The 24,069-nt window shown below is 42.5% G+C and overlaps 1 protein-coding gene across 1 annotated transcript; it reads right to left on the bottom strand.

The window, feature by feature from the left end:
• Window positions 1-298: 298 nt before the first annotated feature.
• PGK1 (phosphoglycerate kinase 1) lies at window positions 299-20,848 on the bottom strand. Its single transcript, XM_079910504.1, has 11 exons — window positions 20,661-20,848; window positions 14,352-14,402; window positions 11,598-11,753; window positions 11,339-11,483; window positions 8,173-8,276; window positions 7,412-7,531; window positions 4,095-4,209; window positions 3,663-3,842; window positions 1,555-1,732; window positions 1,178-1,276; window positions 299-806 (listed from the first exon to the last, which is right to left on the bottom strand). Exons 1-11 carry the CDS (start codon window positions 20,723-20,725, stop codon window positions 766-768), a joined length of 1,254 nt encoding a protein of 417 aa, XP_079766630.1. The 5' UTR covers window positions 20,726-20,848; the 3' UTR covers window positions 299-765.
• Between the last annotated feature and the right edge of the window lie 3,221 nt (window positions 20,849-24,069).

The following is a 24,069-nucleotide window of genomic DNA, read 5'->3' as shown; positions in this document are numbered from 1 at the left end:
TTTTTAACTCCAAAGAAAATTAAAAGATACATAAGTAAATATAATCATGGCATATGACATAGCTCAGCTGTGAATAATATTTATAATCACAATGTAGACTCTATTGATCAAATCTAAAATTATGACAAAACTATACTGGGAGAATTAAGAAGGGGACATACATATGGAACAAAGGCTATAAGAGAGCTAAATCTTCCCATGTATGAAATCAAGAAGTTAACAGTTTAAGCATGTTACTTAGAAACATGGACGTAGATATCTGATCCCTTCCTCAAGATTCTGTTCTCACCCTAACAAAATATGACAGGAAAAAAATCCCAGTTTCAATGGATATTTTTATTATTTATTCAATAGATCACCAACTTCATCTCCCTCCTTACCAACAACTGGAATTTCATTTTGTTTCCATGCTGAGTGGTGAAACTATGACAAAGCTAATCAGAATAAGCTACTTCATAAAGAGAACTAAGCTAACACAGCTCACTTTCTTTTAACAGGCATAATACAAATATATGCACTCTAGAATGGACAACGGTTTAGTCTCTAAGAAATTCAAATGGGATCTTGAAGAATGTAGGCAAAGCCAGGGTGCAGTAAAGGTGAGCTGAGATGCCATACAACTGTTTAAGGGTTCCTGGCGCTACATCTCTTGGCCACTAGCTGAATCTTGACATAGAGGAAGATATTAGCTAATGCCAAGTGGAGATGCAGAAAGCACTAAGTTGACTTAGGGGCTATGCACAGGAACCAAAAGGCAGGAAAGTACTAAACACTGCTGAGAGCCTCCACCCCAGGAAGGACTTTACCTGTTTTTGAGAGAACACACACACACACAGACAGCATTACTATAGGATCCACTAAGCCAGATCTGTCACCTTCTATCCGCCCAATAACATATCAACTCTTCTCTAGGGTATATGGCCTGGAGCTAGGTAACTTTTACATTTTGGGTCCCAGGTCTACTAGAGCATAACCTCTTTGAAAATAAGTCTTCCCATGTAGCCCTCCCCACCTCAAATGGAAGCCAGGAGCTTTATTTGAAACTCCTCCATTTGTACTGCCCAGCTAATGACTGCTAATGACACTATCTACCGTCTCCACTCCATTCTATTCACCTCTCACTGCATAAACCCCATCCTTCCCCCAAATAAGTCAGAAAAACATTAAAGAACCTCACCTTCCAGGAGCTCTAAACTGGCACCACCTCCGGTGCTTACATGGCTGACTTTATCCTCTGTGTTCCATTTGGCACAGCAAGTAGCAGTGTCTCCACCACCTGTTGAATGAAAGCCAAGTAAAAAGGGGAAAGGAGAGAAAAGAAAAAAGATTGGCACCAAAATTATAAGGCAATGTGCTCTCGAGCCCAAAAGGTAGCCGATAACCCCCCAAGTCCATCTCATTTAGAGGTTCCTCCATGAATTATATACCCATTTAGCTCTCAAGATTCACCTGGCACCAAGGAACCTAGGAAAAGTTAACCATTTCCCCTCTACTTTCCTCTGATCAGAATTCTGCCAGCTCACATTGGCAATAGCTTTGTACAGGACCCCTTACCTATGATGGTGATGCAGCCCCTGGAAGTGGCTTTCACCACCTCATCCATGAGGGCTTTGGTTCCTCGGGCAAAAGCTTCCCATTCAAATACACCCACAGGTCCATTCCACACAATCTGCTTAGCCCGAGCAACAGCCTCAGCATACTTCTTGCTGCTCTCAGGACCACAGTCCAAGCCCTAAGGGGCAGAGTTAAAAGAGAGGATGAGCTACCAATAAAAGCTACTTAGAGGAGCAAATACCATACCTCCACCAAGACCAGAACTCAAGGCTGAACACCAGAGTGTCTTCTAGAACCAAAAGATACCCCTCATTCTTTAAAATTATAAACCTGTTCATATCCTTTATGGAAGATCAAGTCTAAGGGAAAACCTCAAAAGTTATTTGATAAAAACATTCTTAGCCACACTATTTTATGATTGTGTGTAACTAGATAAGTGGTTTTCAACTAGGGTCAATTCCATCCCTCCCTAGGGAACATATGGCAATGTCTCAAGACATTTTTGATTGTCATGATTTGGAGATGGTAGGAGGTTGCTTCTGGCATCTAGTGGCCAAAAATGCCTTAAACATCCTATAAGGCAACAACAGCCCTCCACAACTAAAACTACCCAAGATGTCAATAGTGCCGAGGTTGAAAAACACTAAACTAGATCAGTGGTTCTCAAATTTGTTGTGCATCAGAATCACCAGGATGGCTTGTTCGAGCACAAATTTCTGGGCCTTACCCCCAGAGTTTCTGCTTCAGCAGGTCGGGGGGCAGGGGGCAGGAATCTGCATTTTTTAATGAGTTTCAAAATGATGCTGATGCTGCTGTTCTCTTTTTAATTTATTTTTGGCTGCTTTGGTTCTTCGTTGCTGCACGCAGGCTTTCTCTAGTTGCCACCAGTGGGGGCTACTTTTCGTTGTGGTGTGCAGGCTTTTCTCATTGCAGTGGCTTCTCTTGTTGTGGAGCACGGGCTGTAGGCTGGTGGGCTCAGTAGTTGTAGCTCCCAGGCTCTAGAACGCAGGCTCAGTAGTTGTGGTGCACAGGGTTAGTTGCTCCACAGCATGTGGAATCTTCCCGGACCAGGGATCGAACCCACGTCCCCTACACTGGCAGGCGGATTCTTAACCACTGTGCCAGCAGGCAAGTCCGATGCTGCTGTTCTTGAGACTACACTTTGAGAAACACTGAACTAAATAAAACCCACATGCCTATCAAAAGGAAAGTGATGGGACTTCCCTGGTGGTCCAGTGGTAAAGAATCCGCCTTACAATACAGGGGATGCGGGTTCAATCCCTGGTCAGGGAACTAAGATCCACATGCCACGGGGCAACTAAGCCCATGTGCCACAACTACTGAGCTCGCACGCCTCAACTACAGCCTGCGTGCCGCAAACTACAGAGACCACACGCTCTGGAACCCACGTGCCACAACTACAGAACCCACGTGTCACAACTACAGAGCCCACACGCCCTGGAGCCCAAGCACCACAACTAGAGAGAAGCCCACGCGCCGCAACGAAAGATGCCACATGCTGCAACTAAGACCCGATGCAGCCAAAAATAAATTTAAAAAATAAATCTTAAAAGAAAAAAGAAATATGAAAGCTTAAATAATTCTAAAAAAAAAAGGAAAGCGATAAGCAAACTAGTATGTCACCATTAACAATTTTGTACAGCTATTAGAATGATAAAATATGGAGAACATTACAATCAGCTAAATAAGTCTTTAATACACACATAAATTTTTCCCTGCTTGCAATAATTATACTTGTACTATCTTAATGTTTTCATATAAGAAAAATTTCTTATACAGGTTTCTAGGCAGCAACATAATCCAGAACAGCCCAAACCATGAAAGTACATAGCATCATCCCCAGCACACAGTCAAGTACTTAATAAACATTAAATAGATGAAGAAAGAAAAAACAGTTTTGCCCCCACATTACTAATGAAAAGTCTTAGCAGCAATCTGATACCACTGCTTTTCCCCATCGATTTTCCCCGAAGGAGAGTCTCACTCAACATTTGTAGCCCTGCTTTTAAAATTCCCATTGGTTGGTTGAATGAATGATACCAAAATGTATTTGTTCACTCATACTACCAACCACCCAAGTGACTCACCATCCAGCCAGCAGGTATGCCAGAGGCCACAGTGGCTTGGCCAGTCTTGGCATTCTCATCAAACTTATCGGCAGTGACAAAGTCAACAGGCAAGGTAATCTTCACGCCATTCTTCTCAGCTTTGGATATCAGGTCTTTGACGATCTTGGATCCCTCTTCGTCAAACAGAGAAGTGCCAATCTACACAGGAAAGTCAAGATGATGAAGATCAGCCTCTATACTAAGAATGTGATTACCTCACAAAGCAGACAGGAACAAAATACAACACAATACAAAGGAATAATTCAAAGACGAAAGAAAAACAACTTGCAAAATAAATAAAAATGGGAGTTTGTAGGGCTCATGTCAGAAGCTAATTTCCTTTTTAAATTTACATAACTGGCTATTTCTCATGGAGAGCTATTTCACATCCACTTGGCATTGGTTTCCTACCTCCATGTTGTTGAGCACCTTAAGGAAGGTAAAGGCCATTCCACCACCAATAATCATTTCATTGACTTTGTCTAGCATATTACTGATCAGCTGGATCTTGTCTGCAACTTTAGCTCTGGAAGGGAAAGCAAGAATCATCACCCAAAGAACAATGGACTAAGGAACTGATATTACATAAAGCCTGAGTTTTGATATTAAGAGACAGGAACAGAGAAATGTCCCACAGAGTGACAAAAGTATTGGCTAACTTTGCCCTACGTTTCTCCAACCAGAAAAGCCAATCCATTACTAATAAATCCTTTTAAGGTGTAGCTCTTGGCGAAGAAGGGCTTAGAAGACTTACAATCATCTAAAGAAATCACAAGTTCCAAATAGATGTATTTTGCCCCTTCTCTCCCCCCAAAAATCAAAGGGTCAAGATTGCTAATTGTACCTGAGAAAGATTGCTAATTGTGGAATCCCTGAGCTCCCTGACAACTGTCCTAATCCTAGAGCAGGAACCAGATTATATACGAAATGAATATATACTGAGCAAAAATAGATATTCACACTCTTAGGTCCATGCTCAGCTGCTGGAACATTTGCTTTATGGCATTCGTTATTCTATTGGACCATTTGATTCAACACACTGATTAAGCACTTACTCTGTGACAAGGTTCTAGGTCTCTGAGAAACATCACTGGGCAAAAGAGAAGATCCCTACCCCTTTGGAGCTTATATTCTAGTAGAGGGAAATAAGATAATAAACACAGATGTACCTTTCACCTCCGAGAGAAAAAAAATATCTAAACAAAAGAAAAACATTCACTTGAAGCACAACCTTTAAAATCCTTCACATAAGTAATAGCTTGCCTTCCACAGATATTCTTATATATCTAAATCCCACCTAAATGAACCAATCACCTTGGGCCTATCTACCTCTTCATTCAATAAACAAGATGATACCTACTCTGTGAGAGGCCCTATGCTAGGATTTGTGAAATGGAGGTTCAAAACAATAGCGATGTGGGAGAATGGATGGAAAGAGACTATAGATATCTCACTTGTAAAGACTGGTCACCACCAAGGGTAAGAATGGATTAACTGTTTTATACAGAAACAGACACACACAAAAAGAGAGAGAGAGACAGAGAAAGAGGGAGAAACGAGACTCAGTGTCTTCTAAAGAATGTGGGGGGCTTCCCTGGTGGCGCAGCGGTTGAGAGTCCGCCTCCTGATGCGGGGGACACGGGTTCGTGCCCCGGTCGGGGAAGATCCCACATGCCGCGGAGCGGCTGGGCCCGTGAGCCATGGCCGCTGAGCCTGCGCGTCCGGAGCCTGTGCTCCGCGGCGGGAGAGGCCACAACAGTAAGAGGCCCGCGTACCACAAAAAAAAAAAAAAAAAAAAAAAAAGAATGTGGGATGTTCTACAGATCAAATGCCCTGCTTCTTCAACAAATCAATGGAATGAAAATAATAATGAAGAGGGAACTATTATAGAATAAAATATACCTAACAAGCAAATTCAATGCATGGACTTCATCTGGATCCTTATTCAAACAAACTGACTGTAAAAAGGCATTTCTGAAATGACGGAGAATTTCTGAATACAGACTGGGTATTAGATGATAGTAATAAAATTGTTAAATTTTGTTAGGTATAACACACGGTGGTTATTTAAAAGAAATCTCATCAGTTATGAGATGCATACAGAAGTATGAGAAATGAAATTATATGATGCCTAAGGCTTGCTTTCAAATACTCCTGACAAAAAAAAGGATTAGAGGACAGATGAAACAGGATTGGCAAAAATGCCAATAATTATTAGAGCAGGGTGAGAGGTACCTGGGGGTTTATTATACTATTCTTTCAACTTCTGTAATGTTTGAGCGTTTCCATAATAATGGGGTTTTTTCTGCACCGTGCGGCTTGTGGGTTCTTAGTTCCCCAACCAGGGATTGAACCAGGGCCCTCGGCAGTGAAAGCACTGAGTCCTAACCACTGGACCACCAGGGAATTCCCAACACAACGTTTTTTTAATAAAATGTAAAATCTTCCCCTAAATTGTTAATGTTCTAAGGAGACTACATTGCAAGAAAGGTGGCAAAAAAAAACCTCCACGTCAACTTCCCCAAAATAGCTATTTTAGGCAGAGTCCAAAACCTAATCATAACCCCTAGGTGGCACTCACTTCCATATTCCAGATCTACGGAAGGTTGGAGAACAAAGCCCAACTCCTAATCTCCAGAGAAGCAAAGATCAGAGTCTGACCTTTATAAACCAGTGCACAAGAGGGGCAATGATTCCAGGACACAGATAACAACCTATACCCACCTTAACTATTTTTAGGACCCTGAAACTGGGCTCATGAACCTGGAGAGCAACTATGCTATCTGAAATTGACACCCAACTCGAGTCAGCATTCATAGGGAAATGCTGAGTGTGTTCATTCCCATGGAAAAAAAAAAGCCCCACTCATAAGAGGGTCAGGAGCATCTAGCCATAAAGAGGCTGCCATCTAGATAGCCATGCCAAGTGACAAGATCTTATCCAAGCAGTCCCAGGTCTCTGTCACCTAAAATGTATCCTCCTAGCCTCTTGAGTTGCACTTCTGAAATTTGTATTTTTAACTAAGCCAGTAGAATATCACTATTCACAGGGTACCTTTCCCCACAGGAGAAAATATAAAAAGGTATGTGAGCTGGAGAAATGAGTTACAAATGATATATTAAACACATATGAGGAGGTTTTCATATCTGAGAGGCTGAAATGCTTCAAAAATCGTTAGATGAGCAATGGTGGATCTTTCCGATTCTTCCCTCCAGAGCCATTTTCTATCCTTTCCAGCCCTGTTCTCTGTCCCAGGAGGCTGACCTGAGTGGACTGCATCAAGGAGTTCCCTTGCCCTATGACGTCCAGCTAGGTTGCAGCCCATTGTGGGTAGGAGGGGGTACATCAGCAGGACATTAAAAGGAGATCAGAGTATCTATTTCCCTGGCTCCTTCCCTGCTAGATGACTATCCCTACATCCCTTGACCAAAGGCTATGGTTTCTATCAGAGAGACCTCTCCACGCAACCACTGTCTCTGGATTTTGGTAACCATCCCTTTCCTTCTTCCCTTCAGGCCTAGGGATGGTGATGACTGTTGCCCCAGATTACTGTACTGTCCCTTCTGGGTTTCCCTAAACCCTACCCACACCTTTTTAGATAGTCCCTTTATTAAATTCTCCTCAGTCACCCAGTTTGATTGTGCTATCTGACAATAAACCACCCAAGTTATGGCCTACTACCAGGCAAAAACACTACTTAAAGCATGATCTTGAAGCGTTCTCCATACCCGCCCAGGATGGCCAGGAAGGGTCGCTCTGGGCTCTCCAAGGCCTTGGCAAAGTAGTTCAGCTCCTTCTTCATCAAAAATCCTCCAGCCTTCTCTGGCAGATTTACTCCCACCATGGAGCTAGAAATGAACGAGACATTCAAATGTTAGGTCAATCCCTAGCAATTCTCCCAATTCTAGAGGCCATCTCCTTATCACTGAAAATACTTTCACTTTTGAGATGCCAGGCCACCACGGTTTTCATGCCCAAACTGCAACAAAACACTTAGGTACAAGGTAAGATTTTTGACTAATAATGCAGGGTCAAGGGGAACAAGTGAAAAGCAATGACCTAAGGTAGAATTTAAGATACCCAATTAATAGTCTTCAGGCCAAGGGTTTAACCACAATAAATAATCAGCCAGGTGATGACAACAGGAAAGGATTCCTCAGTTTGCTTCCTACTGACAGCCTAAGATTCCACTCCCACAGCATTCACAAAGGGAGAGCTCTCCACGAAATATCCCAAAGTGAGACAGAGGAACATCTTCCTGAAGCTCAACAAAAAGCTCCACAATTCTCAACATTTGCTTTTATTTCCTCTTTAGATCAGAGATACTCAACAAGAACCTCAGTGTAATTTGTAGCTCCAATTAGAGATAGAAGCCAAAAAGATCATAATATAATACAGAAATATCCAAAAGCAAGCCAGAGCTTGGGCTGCTCAAGTAAACAGAGAAATAATGCTCCCAGTTTGACAATGAGCAAAAAACTTTTAGTACCTGTGGGCTCGGTGAGCAGTGCCAAAAGCATCATTGACATAGACATCCCCTAGCTTAGAAAGCGAAGCTCGAAAGGCTTCTATTTTGGCTGGCTCAGCTTTAACCTGCAGAGAAAAACAAACAAAAAAAAAAAGGAAAAACAACAACACAGGAAATGTTGATGGCTCCAAAGACAACTGTAAAAGCATTTCATGCCAAGAGTCCTCTTCAACACCTCTAAAGACCCTGAGTTGGTAGGATAGCAGGTTTTAAAACTAGCAACAGGATCTGTTCTTTCTTCCTAATATTCCAGGTTTTTGGGTCATTTCTGCATGTTTCTGCTCTCCTCCACCTTCTCTCAAATTGCAAGCCTAAGATTCCTGAACCACAGCTTAACCCCTAATCACATCCCACTGGCCTCTTTCCAGCTCCTAGGACAAGACTCAAATTATCCTTCTCTCTCCTTATCTTGACTCATTTCCTCATTCTAACATATTCTCCTTGTAAAATTTAGGATTATACTGAGTCAAGCTGCTGGCTACCAAGACCCTTCTGCAAAGGGAAAAAGGCCCTCATACATATTCCTCATCAAAGCAACAAGGGCAGGCTGGAACAGAGAAGGCAGATGGAAACATGACAACAGAAAATGACCTCAGAAACATTTTATATAATAGCAAAAGGAGGTAATTCATATAGCTTTCCCTGGAAGTTAGGCATCTGATAAAACAATACACTTCTACAAAAAAGAAAGAGGAACAAAAACTAGAAGTAAAACATAGGGCTTTGAATGTCGGCTCACTATCCAGGGATAATACCCACCATGCTCCCATAGGGGAAAGAAAGCAGGGCAGCAGGATGAACAGAGTCTCCAGTAGGAAATAAAGTGAAGATGCACAGGAAGCCAGATAAGAGGGACATGGCAGGGAAGAGCACAAAACAGATGTTTGTTTCAGTCACTGTCCACTCCCATTCTCCCATTCTCCCATTCTCCCATGTACTGAGGAGAAGGAGGCTGCCACAGATAACAGGTGCTTTCCTCTAATGAACCAAAGAATGCAGGGGCACTAATGCTAAAACTGAAGACTGTAGAGCCCCCATAATCTCTTTACAATGGAATATAATCTGCCACTGGTGACTGCAAGATGATGTGTGTAGTAATGAAAACACTGCCCAAATGGCAGGAGACCTGGGTTCTAGGACCAGGTCTGATGCTAATTTACTGTGTAACCTTTGTCAAGTTGTTCTCTGCCCCTGAAATCTTCCCATCTATTAAAAAGGGACGATAACCCCTCTATTTAAGAAGAATTGTTTGAGGAAAAATGAGACAAACTGAAAGCTCTTCATGGAAAAGGTACTATAGAAATTAATAGTAATAAGAACCCATTTCTCATTTTTGATCTGCCAATAACTAGAAGGAAGAGAATGCTCCTAAAAAACCAATGCAGGCACACTGGATAAAGGAAAAATTTCATGCCCTCGCTTTGTTTTTATCCACTTTGAACTTATGGCTGGCTCCTGAAATTTCAAGCATGAAAAGCCACTGGACACTAAATGTAAAGTAAACTAACTAAAAAAGACATAGACTAGCATAGTTGGTTCATCACTTCCTGAATAAAAGGTTTTGCCTCAATTTGCCAGTTGCCTCCTGCCATTTCTAAGCCCAAGCGTATAGCTGGTTGAGTTTCAGTCTAAAAGGGCACCAAATTTTAGGTCAGCATTTGACTCATACTACTCTAGCAAGACCATGCCAAAGGCAAGATAAGGCAAGACCAGAACCTGCAGTGCTAAGAAAAGAAAGCAGGCACTGCTTGAAAGCAGGCACTGCAATGACCTTAAGAAATGTCAGAAGTACAACAGGAGCTTGAGACGCTAGCCTCAGAGCATCTTGTTCCACAAGATACTAAAGACCTTAAGAGTGGAAAGTACTTAAAGGGTGCTTTCAGCTTCCCTTCTACCAATAGGCAAATTCTAAATCATCCTCAAAGAGCCAGCTTTATCATTTAATATTTGAATTCTGGTTGTCGTTCACAGTAATCTATTTTGTGGGTTATCTGTGGTTGCCTTTTTAAAAAATTTTCGGTTTTTTCCCTATGGTTGCTTTTGCACAACAATGTCAGAGCTGAATAGTTCCAACAGAGACCATATAAGGTTGTGGCTGACCGTATGGTCCACAAAGCCTAAAATATTTATTGTCTGGCCCTTTACAGAAAGTTTGCTGATCTAATGGACTGAGCTCTATATAAGGCCCAGCAACAGTACCACTACCTCTAACTTTAATCAAATGACTGCCTTTCTGAGACCTAGGTTTTTTTTGAAAATATGATGATATCTGTACTTCCTTAAGAAGAAATTCAAAGAAAGATGCTTTACACTTCTTAAGAAAAATGTCTTAAACCCAAGGCAGTATCATCATGACCATCATTTACCCAACTACAATCAAATGTCCCAAATAGTCCCTTTCCACTTGACTTAGGAAAGTACTTTTTCTGCTCACATGATTCTTTTATAAGAAAATCCCAATGATATCAAATTTAATTTAGTGTGTTAAAAGTATCAAGCTCAAGTTTTAAGTTAATTCCCCTTCCAAATAAAAATACAGATTGTCCTTCTATAACACACCAGGGCCTGTTGCTTAGAAAAACAGTTCCAGCCTTGACAAACAAAAAATCTAAAACTGGCTCTCCTGGAGGAACACCTGGTATATCATGGATACTCACCACCATGCCCCCAGCCAACAACCACCTGTGAATGTCTGCTCTCAGCACTTGGCAATCACAGCCTCCCCCTTTGATAGGATATTATCACATACTATTAGAAAAAACAATCTTCATGTATCACAGGCCAGGTGTGTAACAAAGGGACAATTAGAAGCAGCATGTTCACCAAATCCTCATACACCCAAATGGTGTTCACGTATTTTTCCAATGTATTTCAAAACCACTTGAGCATGATGAGGAGGGCTTCTGGGATGCTGACAATATCCTATTCTCTGACCTAGGTGGTGATTACACAGGTGTGCTTACTTTGTGATAATTCATCAAGCTGTGCATTTGTGCATTTTTAATCGTATGCTGTACTTCAACAAAAAGCTGTCAAAATAAACATAAGCTTCTTCTACTCTTCAATCACAGTCTCTTATACACTCAGCCCTCCTCACCCTCACTAATGTCAAAATCACAGGTCCTACCTTGTTCCCAGAAGCATCTTTTCCCTTCCCTTCTTCCTCCACATGAAAGCGAAGGTTCTCCAGCAAGATGACAGACCCAGCAGCTGGGTCAGCACAAGCTTTTTCCACTTCTGGGCCCACGCAGTCCTTCAAGAACAAAACATCCCTGGGGAGAGCACAACATGGAAAACACTTGAGCAGTCAGAAAGTTAAGAACCAATAACAACATGCTTGACAACATCTGTCACAGAGTCCACCAGCACCAGAGCCTGAAACGTACTTGCCCAGCAGAGATTTGAGTTCTACAGCAACTGGCTGCAAGGAGTACTTGTCAGGCATGGGGACACCATCAGGCCGGCCCAGGTGGCTCATAAGAACAACTGACTTGGCTCCATTGTCCAAGCAGAATTTGATGCTTGGAACGGCAGCCTTGATTCTGCAACCAAAAAGAGACAACAGGTAGAGTAAGGTTACTCCTAAGAATTAGTGGTAACTATTCTATTCATGGCCTCATAAAACATAAAGCCCCCTTTCTTCTCCAAATTCCTTCAAATCTACTGTCAACAACTCAGCGATGGTCCTCAGGTCCATGTGCAGAGGAATAAGTTAATTAGGATGTCAACCCTCCCCCCTAGGATTATACAATCTCATCATGTTTTGCCCCTTGTGCAGAAAAGAGTTAATATAGCAGAACTGAAGCTGTTATCTTCAGAAGGACCTGCTTGCAAGGTTGGCCCTTGGCTGGTATCTGGGAACTTGGCTTTTGAAGTGGTCCCTCAGTTCTCTGACAAGGGCTGCTCACAGTTCCTAGACTGTCCGTACAAACAAGGTAATTTACGCTCAACACTTGCTTCCCTCTAGGAGGAATTTTGGTAGTTGCTGGGCAGAGGTGCCTATGTGATCAGCTGCCAGTAAAAATCTTGGGAGCTGAGTCTCTAAAGGGCTTCTCTGGACAGAAACATTGCACACAATTATTGCATTTTTCACTGCTGGAGAAAGGAGCACGCTTGGTGTGTCCCATCATAAGAGGGAGAAAGCATGGAAGCCCATGCATGGATTTCTCCAAATTCTGCCTGTGTCTTTTCCCCTTGCTGATACTGTCATGCATCCTTTCACTGTAATAAACTTTAGCAGTGAGAACTACATGCTGAGTCCTGTGAGTCCTTCCAGTGAATCACCAAATATGTGGGTGGTCTTAGGGACCCCTGAAACATCCTAAGTGTTTGACTGTGGAAGAAATATAAAATTCCCAAATCTTGAAACCATTACAAGAAATTTGGGGAAAACTGAAAAACATGTAACTTTTCTGTACCCGTTACAGATCCTAAGTCACTTTTTTATGTAGGTAAAAATAAATACATTATATAGAATGTGGTTTACATAATGCATTGCATTTACTAAATTATAGTTTAACCTAACATTTATTAAACCTCCTTTAAACACTTCAACTTTTTGTTACAAACTCAATACTAACTTTCCATTCTTGGCAGTCTTTAAGAAATTAAAATCGATAACAAAGAAAATCATTTATTTATTCAAAAAATATTTATTGGATGCTTCTTTTGTGGCAGCTACTATATCAGATTCTGAGAATACAATAGTAAATAAAATAGTCTCTGCTCTCATAGAAGTGGTAAGAACTATGAAGAAAATAAAGCAAGGTAGGGAGAAAAGAATGACTAGAGAATAGTGGTGAAGAGGATTTTAGAGAGGGTGGCCAGGGAAAGTCTCTCTGATAAGGTGACATTTCAGCAGAGAATGGAATAATAAAAAGCCAAGTTATGTTTCTAAAATATCTTATGCTACTTGGCAGATATAAAAACTCATTTATACCAAATAAAGAAGAAACCTTCATCAGGTACAACGTTTGCCCAATGAAATCCAATTAATCTTCAGGGCTATCCATTATTGGCCAAGTCCTATTATTTCTAATGCTTCATTTTGTTAATCAACTCCATGGAGTTCTGAAAATGAAAAGATCTACTCAGACCTGTTTCTCTGTTTTTTACTTATAAAATACCTTGATAGGCATATTTCCAATCTTTTATGTGTGCTACAGAAAATAATGAAAGTCAAGAAGGGTCAGAGGTGCCTTGTACAAAGACCTTCCACTATGGTGCAGCAGGGATGTGCTTGGCAAAATGCCAAGCTCTATTCTGGGGCCAATATCTGAAAGTGTTCTGGGGCTATACCTGCACTGTACAATATGGTAGCCATTAGCCACAGGTGTCTCCTGAATACTAGAAATGTGGCTAGTCCAGATTGGTATGTGCTGGATCTCAAATAATACCAAAAAAGTTAAATGTTCCTTTGATTAATTTTTAATTGATTACATACTGAAATGATTATTTGGGGCTTACTGGATTAAATAAAATGTATTATTACGTTCACCTGTTTCTTTTTACTTTTTTAATGTGGCCACTAGAAAATCTTAAATTACATGTGGCTCATATTATATTTTTATTAGACACTGCTGGTCTATACCATTGGAACGTACCTTTCCAGCTCAAACCTTTCATTTAAAATTTAAAATAAAACCTTCTTTTACAATCTAGTCAAAAGCAAGAGCAGTACTATCACTTAAAATTTCTGCTTCTGAATCTAGCAGCCAAGACATTTGGAGCAGCCTAAACTGAAAATATTACTTCTGTAGTCTTTTCCCTTAAATCAAAATTCTCAAAAACTGATTTTATCAGGGCCAGCTAGAATAGAGGCTGGTAAAACTACATGCACAGTTCTTCATTTTGCAAGGGAAGCCAAGTAACCGTAAACCTTTATATTCTTTAAAAATGCATAACACCAAATTCTTCAAATTTAAAAAAAATGGGAGGAGAAAAAAATCGCTTTCTTAAAATGATTTTTTTCAATTTCTAAATTCTCATAAGAAGGAAAACCAGATGGTGGGTTGTTGAAAGCCAAGATCACATGACTTAAGTTATCATAGTTCTACAATAAGGAAGTAAAACCATTTCATCCCATATACTCAGACCCAGGTACATCGTAAACCTAGCTCAAGGATTAGCAGGGACATTACCTCTGGTTGTTTGTTATCTGGTTGTTCTTCATAGGAACATTGAAGTCCACTCTGAAAAAGAAACAAAGTGTTGGGTTCAGAGCCATGATCAATTTTCCATTCCCCCAAAGATTAGGAGAGGGACTTTTAGTGAACCAGTTAAATAAGTTGAAGTTCAAAAGTCACCTTAAAAATAATCAGCAGTATCAGAAGATGGTGATTAGCCATGGGGACGAGGGTAGGAGTAGTGACTGGGATAGGACACCAGAGGGAGCTTCAGGGGTTCTGGTAATGTTCTCTTTCTTGACCTGGGTGACAAATGTGCTCCTTTAGTGATCGCTCTTTGAAGCTTATGATTTGTGCCCTTTTAGGTACGTATCTCATACTTTTTAAAAGAGAAATTTTAAAAAATAAAAAACAACTTAAATCACAGGAACTAGCCCTGAAGACCAGGGAAGCTAAAGCCAGTACCATCTAAAAAGATTTCTATGTGGGCCCAGCATGATAGTATCTAATAACAGTGGCAGCTGGAGGAGTGAAGGGTTATAGGGAACACGTCTGGATTTTGATTTCTTTGATAGTATTTCTGGGTTCTAAGGAAGCAAACATTATTCAAAAGAAAAAAATTAATTGGAACAATAAAACATGTCAAGAGAATATCATTCTTTTGGGAGAAAGGCTGGGACCTCGGGACCAGAAAGAAACCCAGTATTCAAGACCAAGTTCAAACAGTATCCTTCAAGCAAAACACAGACAATAACAAAAAGATAGCCTCTTTCTAAAAGCCTGAGAGGACACTTTGCTGTACACCTGAAACTAACACAACATTGTAAATCAACTATACTTCAATAAATTTTTTTTTTAGTTAAAGAAAATAAAAGCCTTAGAGGAGAGGATGGAACATGTGACCCTGCCCACCTGACAAACTGGCAATTAGAAAAGAAGTGATCCAGATAGCACAAGCAGGAAATTCCCTGGCGATCCAGTGGTTAGGATCCACTGGTTAGGACTGCTGGGGGCCAGGTTCAATCCCTGGTCGGGATCCCACAAGCCACATGGCACAGCACACGGCCGGGGGTGGGGGGTGGGGGGGGAGTTGGGGGTGTGGGTAGCAATTTACTGCAGTCTTCTTTCTTACCCAACAGATTGCTGCTTTACCATTTTTAAGAACTGATCATTCCTTCCCCCTTCTTGCGAACTCCTTAGAACCTTGGGCTACTTCAATCTGACTGAAAACAACGATGTGTGATAGCTATCTGTAAGGTCTAAGTTTTGCCTGCCAAGATCCTTTTTAAGTGATTTTTTTCTCATCTCTAGAATGGGGATGATACTACTATCTACTTCACAGTTATTGTGAGAATTAAATGTGTTACCGATTTGGAAAGTGCTTTGGAGAGTAACTGATACACAGTAAGTGCCATAAAAGTGGTAGCTATTGGGCTTCCCTGGTGGCGCAGTGGTTGAGAGTCTGCCTGCCGATAAGGGGGACATGGGTTCGTGCCCCAGTCCGGGAGGATCCCACATGCCACGGAGCGGCTGGGCCCGTGAGCCATGGCCGCTGAGCCTGCGCATCCGGAGCCTGTGCTCTGCAACGGGAGAGGCCACAGCAGTGAGAGGCCCGCGTACCGCAAAAAAAAAAAAAAAAAAAAAAAAAAGTGGTAGCTATTATTATACACGCTAAGGCTTCTCCAAAACGTGATTCTGTGATCTAAAAGGCAGATCAACCGTTACTAAAAACAGCTAGCAACACGCACTAAGGGACTACTGTGAAGGTATGACCTAGTCAAAAAGACTGCTGCCATGTTTGACCACAAAGCTCCATCACTAGGCCTTCCTCTCTAAGGCTGAGGCTTGGCAGACAATTACAAAATCCTAGATCTACTAAGAAGACCACCAATTTCCTATGTCCCCTAGGTCTGTAGTCTAGTTCACTGAAGAACAGCTTTTCCAAAGGTGAGTTGAAGGACTAATTCTATATTCAAACATTTTAATTAAAATCTTAAAAAAAATAAAGGCAGTATGCCTCTAAAGAAAGAAATACAGTCTACTTAATTTCAGGCTACTCGATTCTGATTCTAAGCATCTTCTTTAAATATCCTGAACGAGGCCCCTGCCAGCCTTAAAGTGCATTCCAAAGAGGACAGAGTATCCCATTACCAAGAGTCATTTTCTCCCACCCCCTGCAGCCTCCCAGAAGGCCCACATTCAAAAGGGCTATGGGACTTCCCTGGTGGTCCAGTGGCTAAGACTCCGCACTCCCAATGCAGGGGGCTAGGGTTCATCCCTGGTCAGGGAACTAGATCCCACATGCCGCAACTAAGAGTTCGCATGCCGCAACTAAGACCCGGCACAGCCAAATAAATACATAAACAAAAGGACTAATGGCAAGGGGCTGAGCATAAGCCACCTTCGCAGTGCTGCTCCCTACCCCCAAGCCCTGACAGAGAAGCTCTTTGGAAACATTCAAGAATCTCTCTCATCTATCCACGCTGCCATGGCATAGCTTACTGATGAGAATTGGACTTGTACTCTCTTCTCATTGTTTGTGGAATATCTTCCCTCATCATCTCCTAGACTCTCAACAACAGGTCTGCTTTTAGCTTCTCCTGTCTAAGGACTCCACCACTGAAACTGCTCTGACCTACACATTCCACTTGTTCTGTGTAAAATCTGCACCCCTTCCTTTTCCACTTCCCTTAAACAATCCCGAGCTTAGCCTCAGGCACAAAGTCAGATATCACTACACACCAATCATAATGGCTGAAATTTAAAAAATGACATCAAACGCTAGTGAGGATGCAGAGCCATTGAGCACTCATATACTGCTGGTAGGAATGTAAAATGATGCGGCTGCTTTGGAAAACAGTCTGGGAATTCCTCAAAAGGCTAAGCATATGACCCAGCAATTCCACTCCTAGATGTTTACCCAAAAGAAATGACAGCATATGTCCATACCAAGACTAGTGCACAAACGTTCAATATTCACAGAAGCTTTATTTGAAATAACCCCAAACTGGAAACAACCCAGATGTCCTTCAAACTGTGGACCATCCATACCACAGACTACTACTCAGCGATACAAGGAATGAACTATTGATACATGCAACAACACGGATAAATCTCGAGGGCATTATGCTGGGTGAAAAAATGCCATCCCAAAGGGTTATATACTGTGTGATTCCACTTATATAACATTTTTGAAATAACAAAATTTTACAAATGGAGGAGAGATTAGTAGTTACCAGGGGTTTAGGAATGGAAGGAGGGGGGCCACGACTCTAAAGGAGTAGCATGAGGGAGATCTTGGCAGTGCTCAAACAAAACTAGTTTTGTATCTTGATTGTGGTGGGAGTTACACAAATCTACACATGTGATAAAACAGCAAAGAATTATATACTTTATTCCAATATCAACTTCCTTCCTACTCTTGATATTGTACTATAATTATGTAAGATGTATCCAATGAGGGAAACTGGGTGAACACAGGACCTCTCTATACTATCTTTGCAACCTCCTGTGAATGTACATAATTATTTCAAAATGAATCTTAAAAATATTAATTTAGTTGTAATAAAGATATCAAGACTCTATCACCTGAAATCGCAGGAGTCCAGGCCCAGTTCCATTAAAAGCTCTCAGAGGAACCATTCCCACCCTCGCTTTACTGCCCCTGACTAGAAAATTGGGGTATTACGGCTCCCTTAGAGACTTTTTTTTCCTCCCTTGCTCTCAGTTTTTCCTCCGTTTCTTCTTCCACTACACCAAGGCTGTTGCTTAACAAGTTACAACAGGTTAGGGAAAAAACAGTGAGGTTTAAAAAAATAGGGGGAGGGAGAGAGGTGGGGGAGAGCAAGCAAAAGGGAAGCACTTCACAAGTCGGCAAAGGAGTAAGACTGGCAACCTATGAGAAGAAAAAAGGAAATGACATTGCAAAATTAAACAGGAAATTTACTCAAAGGGCTATAAAGTCAAATGGAGTCCTAAAAAACTGAGGTAGAACCTGGTAATTAGCCAGAGATTTCTGGCTATCTGAAGTTCCCTCAACAAATCAGTCAATTTCCCTTGGCATTCAAAGCAGGGGCCCGAAGACTCTACAAACATCACAGCTCCCTTTTGCAACATAAAGAGAGGAGGCAAGTGAAGCAGCCACTACTCCGGAGGCCCCACTTCCGGAGCACTGCCAGCAAGCACCACATAAAGGCAATTGAGACAAAAAGAAATTTGAGCTGATGAGGCATGGCTGCCTCTGTTCTAGAGCTACATTAATAATCTGAGAAAAAAGCAACTTCCTGTTCTCAGGCCAAATAAGTTCTATCCAGATTACAGGGAAAAATTATTGACTGCAACCTTCAGCGGACAAAGGTCTATTTTAACCTGTCCCTATTCACTATGTCCAAGAATTTAGAGAATCTGGTTGGTAACCAAGGAGACCCAAATTCTAGTCCTGGCTCTACCACCAACTTGCTAGTTCAGTGACCTTGGACAGGTCATTTTCCATCAGCAAAACAGGACTAGTCAATCATTTCAAGGCTCAGGGTTAATCTGTATTAAATGAAACTTTGAGCCCTTGGGCAGAAACATATTTCATATTAGGTCCATAGGGAGAAAAGATAAGCACCTCCTCTAGTCTCACTCCCAGCCAGCCCAGATAATTCCTCAAGCCAGTTTCCCTGGGAAGAGAGGAGATAAAGCCCAAGACTGCAATTGTAGGAAGGTAGCCAAGATGATGCCCCACCTCTTGTCTTTCAGCTGGTGCCTGCATCTGGAAAGGTCAGCCTTGAGCACAGTGGAGATGGGAGGAAATCACTAAAATCTAAGATCTAGTTGCATGCCAATGTCCACTTGTCCTGTTTTTCATAGGGTCTATCCGCCTTCCTTAAGAGCATCTGAGGGGTAGATAGGGCCCTTATCTAATACTAGGATGGCTATGATTCCTACTTTGTCCAGATTTCAAAGGACTAGGTGATTTAGCAAAAGGGGGACACCAGGTGTTCTTCATGGCCATAAGCCATTGAGTTCTTCTAATTATTTCCATAGCAGGACAGAGAAGGCCAATTGCAAACTAATAGTGGCCATAATGAAATAAGAGGGAAGGGGAAAGCTACATGAACTTTTAGGGTGTCCATACAGTTCACTAATTCACGGTGCCTACCTTCGTTTAAGCCTTAGGTAAAGGGAGATCCCCTACTGCTTTCTGCATCCATTAATATCCAAAAGTTGCCCTCTCTTGAACCAGCCCAAATTGGGAAAGGGGCTGGATCACATCATGCACATGCCTGCCCATCAATCAACCACTTCCCTAAAAGGACAAGACTACACAACGCTATCAGTTCAAGCCCTTATGGCCTTATGGCCTTATGGCCCCCACAAAAGCGCCACCCTTGGATCCTGTCAAGGTCAAGTCCATCAGTTACATACCTAACTGAATTCCTGCACTTAGCTCCTGGCATGCACGAATGTACATGTTACGAAAAGGATAAATGTAAAAGCTCCACACATTATACTAGTTAACTCTGGCAAACAAGGGAAAAGCCATGTTGGTAAGTGACCAGGAATCCACATGTTTGGAGTAAAAGACCCCAAAGCGCATGGGGAGCCTTCCCCACTTCTAATATCCTGCTTCTCTAGCCACCTGTGGGGGTGAGGTTAGAGAACAGCAAGAATGAGCAGCCACACCCTGCTCTAGCATTACCCAGTATGTGGCATAAACCTGGTGCAAAACCCATGGCCTGTAGTCCAAAGACACGTAGAGTGGCAGCGGCCTGTTACATAAGCCCTGCAGGGCCTCCTTCGGTGCGCCCACCCCACCTCTCCCTCCCACCCCCAACGCTTTAGTGGGTTCTACTCCTGAACAATGAAATCAACATTCTCTGGGAAAGATGTCCTTTTGTGCAGGGCCGTTTCTGATTTGTCTGGGACGGTCTACGGTGGTGGGGGAAGGGAAACTAACCAAATGGCCTTTCAAGGTCCCTTCCCTGGGGGTCTAGGGATCTGCAGGCTAAGCATCACATCGCACCTCGCCAACTGGGAACTGGAGGGGATAGAACTGCCTTTCAGAAATAAGAGGAGAGCAAAATGGATCCCTGCAATCTGAGCCCTTCCTGGGTGGATCCAACCCTGCAAAGGGCAACTTCGGCTCACTTTTTGGGTTAGGGAAAATGAGGTTAGAAACCGTTAAATCCGGGCAAAGCTTCAGCCACAGTGGTGGGCAGCCCAGTCCTGCAGGGCTAGGACCCATGGGGCCGAGACGAGAACTAAAGTTCACTTTGGGCAAGAGGGAAAGCAAGTCGGCCCCGGCCGAAGAGGCTGCGGCAGAGTCCCGAGGATTACCTCATGATGACCCGCTTCCCCTTCACGTCCATCTTGTCCAGAGTCAGCTTGTTAGAGAGCGACATCTTGGCAATTCAGCGGCAGCGAGAGGCCGGGGGAAGAGACTGTTAAGCGACAGCGGCAAGACTGCAGCCGACTCGCGCTCGGAACGCGTGGAAAATGCCGAGCGCCTAGCGGGCTCGATCGCCCCGCCTACAACCTCTCCCCGCCCCTTTCCGGCCGCCGCACCCTGCTCGCCGGCCACTCGGGCAGCTATAGGACGCGGCCCGAAGGCGCCTGCGCGCTGCTATTGCTCCAAGGCGCTGTCAGTCTGCGAGGGCGCTGGTGGGACGTGCTGCTGCCATCTGTCACGTCCGGCACGCAGCGAGCCGCTGAGAACCTTCGTGACCAGAGGCGGGCGGCTGTGCCGCCGGGCCGGCAGGTGGAGGAAAAGGGAGAGCTTGGCGCCGAGGGGCAGACGCGGAGAGTCTGAGGCCCAAGGCCGCCGTCTCGGTCCCTGCGGCCGCGCCCAGAGCAGCTGCAGCGCCACGCAAATCCACGACAGCCTGGGGAAAAGCGCCACGCCGCACGCACCCCATGGAATTGCCCGCAGCCGTATCAGGATAGATGCAAATGGCAGCTCCTTTTGGAAAATTTCTGTTTTCCTGGCTCCCCCAAATGGAATTCTCCGTAAGACTGCTAAGGGGCCTTTAAGAATTGAGACCTCTCAGAAGTTGGGAAAGGCCCTGGTTCCCCCTGTTCCCCCCCCCTCACCTTTTTTGTAATAAGTACAATGTAATTGTTTGGTTACGACATGAAGCTAATGGCAAACGCTTAGAGCATTTTTCATATATTAACTCACGTTGCTCACAAAACTCGCAGTCCTCATTTTACAGATGAATTAACTCATCTACAAAGAGGTTTAGTGACTTGCTTAGGGTTTCAGATCTTGTAAATGGTGGATTCAAACCTAGGCAGTTAAGATGTAGAGTCCATACACTTACTTAACTATAGTATAGTACAGACAACCATTGCTCAGAATTAGGCACTCGGGTCCAACATGCTTACAGAGTTGGCTGGAATGAAGTAATTTGAGTCAGAAACAAAAATTTCCCACATGGCACCCAAGGTCCAGGTAAGATGTAGGAAATATTAATTCATAGTGCATTGGTATTGAGACACAAGTTCAAAGTTATGAGATAAGCATTGGTGTCTTTTAATCCTGTCAGTGTATATTTGGGAAATCTCCATGGAGTTACTTCCAACTGAGTCTGCATTTGAGGCCCAGATGGGCCTTCTGGCCTCCCGGTGATCAGCTCTGCATATATTTAGCGCTTATTTCACTCCACCTGGGTTACTGTGGTAGTGGGAAGCAATTCCTTTTGGATAAGATAGAATAGCAACCAAGGTTGTCAGCAAAGAAAGCAAAACAAGCATACAATCTGACACACTGAATTTAATAATACTTCCCAATTATTGAGCGCTTGCTGTATGCCAGACACTGTGCTAAGGACTGAACATACATGACTCATTTACGACTCACAAAAGCTTTGAAGTAGGTACTCTTATTATCTCTATTTTACAGATGAGAACCTGGAAGCTCAAAAATATCAGAAAACTTTATCTACTACAGATCTGAAGCAGCATCAGAGATGAAAAGTTCCTAAAATGGGAAAGTGCCTGAGACAATATAAAAAGTCCAGTGTTGCTGGAAAATAGAGTGGAAGGAAGAGAGTTCTAAAATTATACTGGTGAGGCAAGGTAAGGAGAGACCAGATCCTGTGGGCTTATAACCATGATAAAGATGTGATTTTTATCCTAAGAGCTATGAGAAGCCATTTGTTGCAGTCACTGTTACCTTGTATTCATGATATATAAAGAACTCTCAAAACTCAATGGTAAGAAAACAAACTCAATTTTTAAAAAATGGTCACAGGACTTAGACACTTCCCTAAAGAGAATATACAGGTGACAAATAAGCACATGATAAAATGTTTAATACCATTTGATATTAGGGAAATGCAAATTAAAACCACTATGAGGATGTATATGTATAACTGATTCACTTTGTTATAAAGCAGAAACTAACACACCATTGTAAAGCAATTATACTCCAATAAAGATGTTTAAAAAATAAATAATAAATAAAAATTTAAAAAACCACTATGAGGGGCTTCCCTGGTGGCGCAGTGGTTAAGAATCCACCTGCCAATACAGCAGACACGGGTTCGAGCCCTGGTCCGGGAAGATCCCACATGCCATGGAGCAACTAAGCCCATGTGCCACAACTACTAAGCCTGCACTCTAGAGCCCACATGCCACAACTACTGAGCCTGCACACCACAACTACTGAAGCCCGTGTGCCTAGAGCCCGTGCTCCACAAGACAAGCCACCGCAATGAGAAGCCCGCGCACCACACCGAAGAGCAGCCCCCGCTCGCCGCAACTAGAAGAAAGTCCGTGCACGGCAACCAAGACCCAACGCGGCCAAAAGTAAATAAATTAAATTAAATTAACATTTAAAAAAGAAACCCACAATGAGATGCAACTTTATATCAATTAAGATGGCTAAAATAAATATAAAAATAATAATACCAAGTGTTAACAAGGATGCAGAACTCTGCACTGGAACTCTCTTACATTGCTGATAGAAGTGCAAAATGGTACAGCCACTCTGGAAAACAGCTTGGCAGTTTCCTATAAAATTAAACCTATACCTAGCATATGACCCAGCAATTCCCCCACCCAGGTATTCACCCTAGAGAAATGAAGGTTTATGTTCACACAAAAACCTGTACATACATGTTTATAGCAGCACAATTCATAATTGCTCAGAATTGAAAACAATGCAGAAGTCCTTGAATGGATGAGCAAACTGAAGTATGTTCATACAATGAAATACTGTTCAGCAATACAAAGGAATGAACTATTAATACAAGCAACAACTTGCATGAACCTCAAGGGTATCATGCTGAATGAAATAAGGCACACTCATGAGTTTCATGGTGTATAAGATTCCAAATGTATGACAGTCTGGAAAAGGCAAAGCTAGAGGCATGGAGATCAGATCATTGGTTGCCAAGGACTAGGAGCCGGTGGAATATGTGACTAGAAAGGAGATGCGTGAGGAAGATTTTTGTGGCAATTGAACTATTCTGTATTCTGAGTGTGATAGGGGTTGCATGAATCTATACCTGTATTAAAACTCATAGCACTGGCCCCCAAATAAAATAAGTGGAAAAAAAGAAAAAGCTCTACAGGCCAATATTGCATAACTCAAACAGAACATCTATCAGCTAGATTCAGCCCATGAGCTATGAGGTTTTAACCTCTGCTCTTTAGTTTGTAGTACTCATATTAAAATAGAGCACCTCAAAATAATCTATGGTGTTAGAAGTCAGGATAGTGGTTTCCTTTGGGGAAGAAGAGT

The sequence above is a fragment of the Stenella coeruleoalba genome, assembly GCF_951394435.1.
Source record: "Stenella coeruleoalba genome assembly, chromosome: X".
NCBI lineage: Eukaryota > Metazoa > Chordata > Mammalia > Artiodactyla > Delphinidae > Stenella > Stenella coeruleoalba.
This window is presented reverse-complemented; position numbering and strand designations above follow the sequence as displayed.

What these genes read in the sequence shown, in the direction of transcription:
- PGK1 (XM_079910504.1), bottom strand. Translation starts at nt 20,725, where the DNA reads ATGTCGCTCTCTAACAAGCTGACTCTGGACAAGATGGACGTGAAGGGG. An exon ending in CAGATAACAAACAACCAGAG is followed by an intron (nt 11,754 to 14,351) that starts GTAATGTCCCTG and finishes TTTTGGTTGCAG; the next exon opens with AATCAAGGCTGCCGTTCCAA. An exon ending in AGGTGCTCAACAACATGGAG is followed by an intron (nt 3,843 to 4,094) that starts GTAGGAAACCAA and finishes TTTCCTGTGTAG; the next exon opens with ATTGGCACTTCTCTGTTTGA.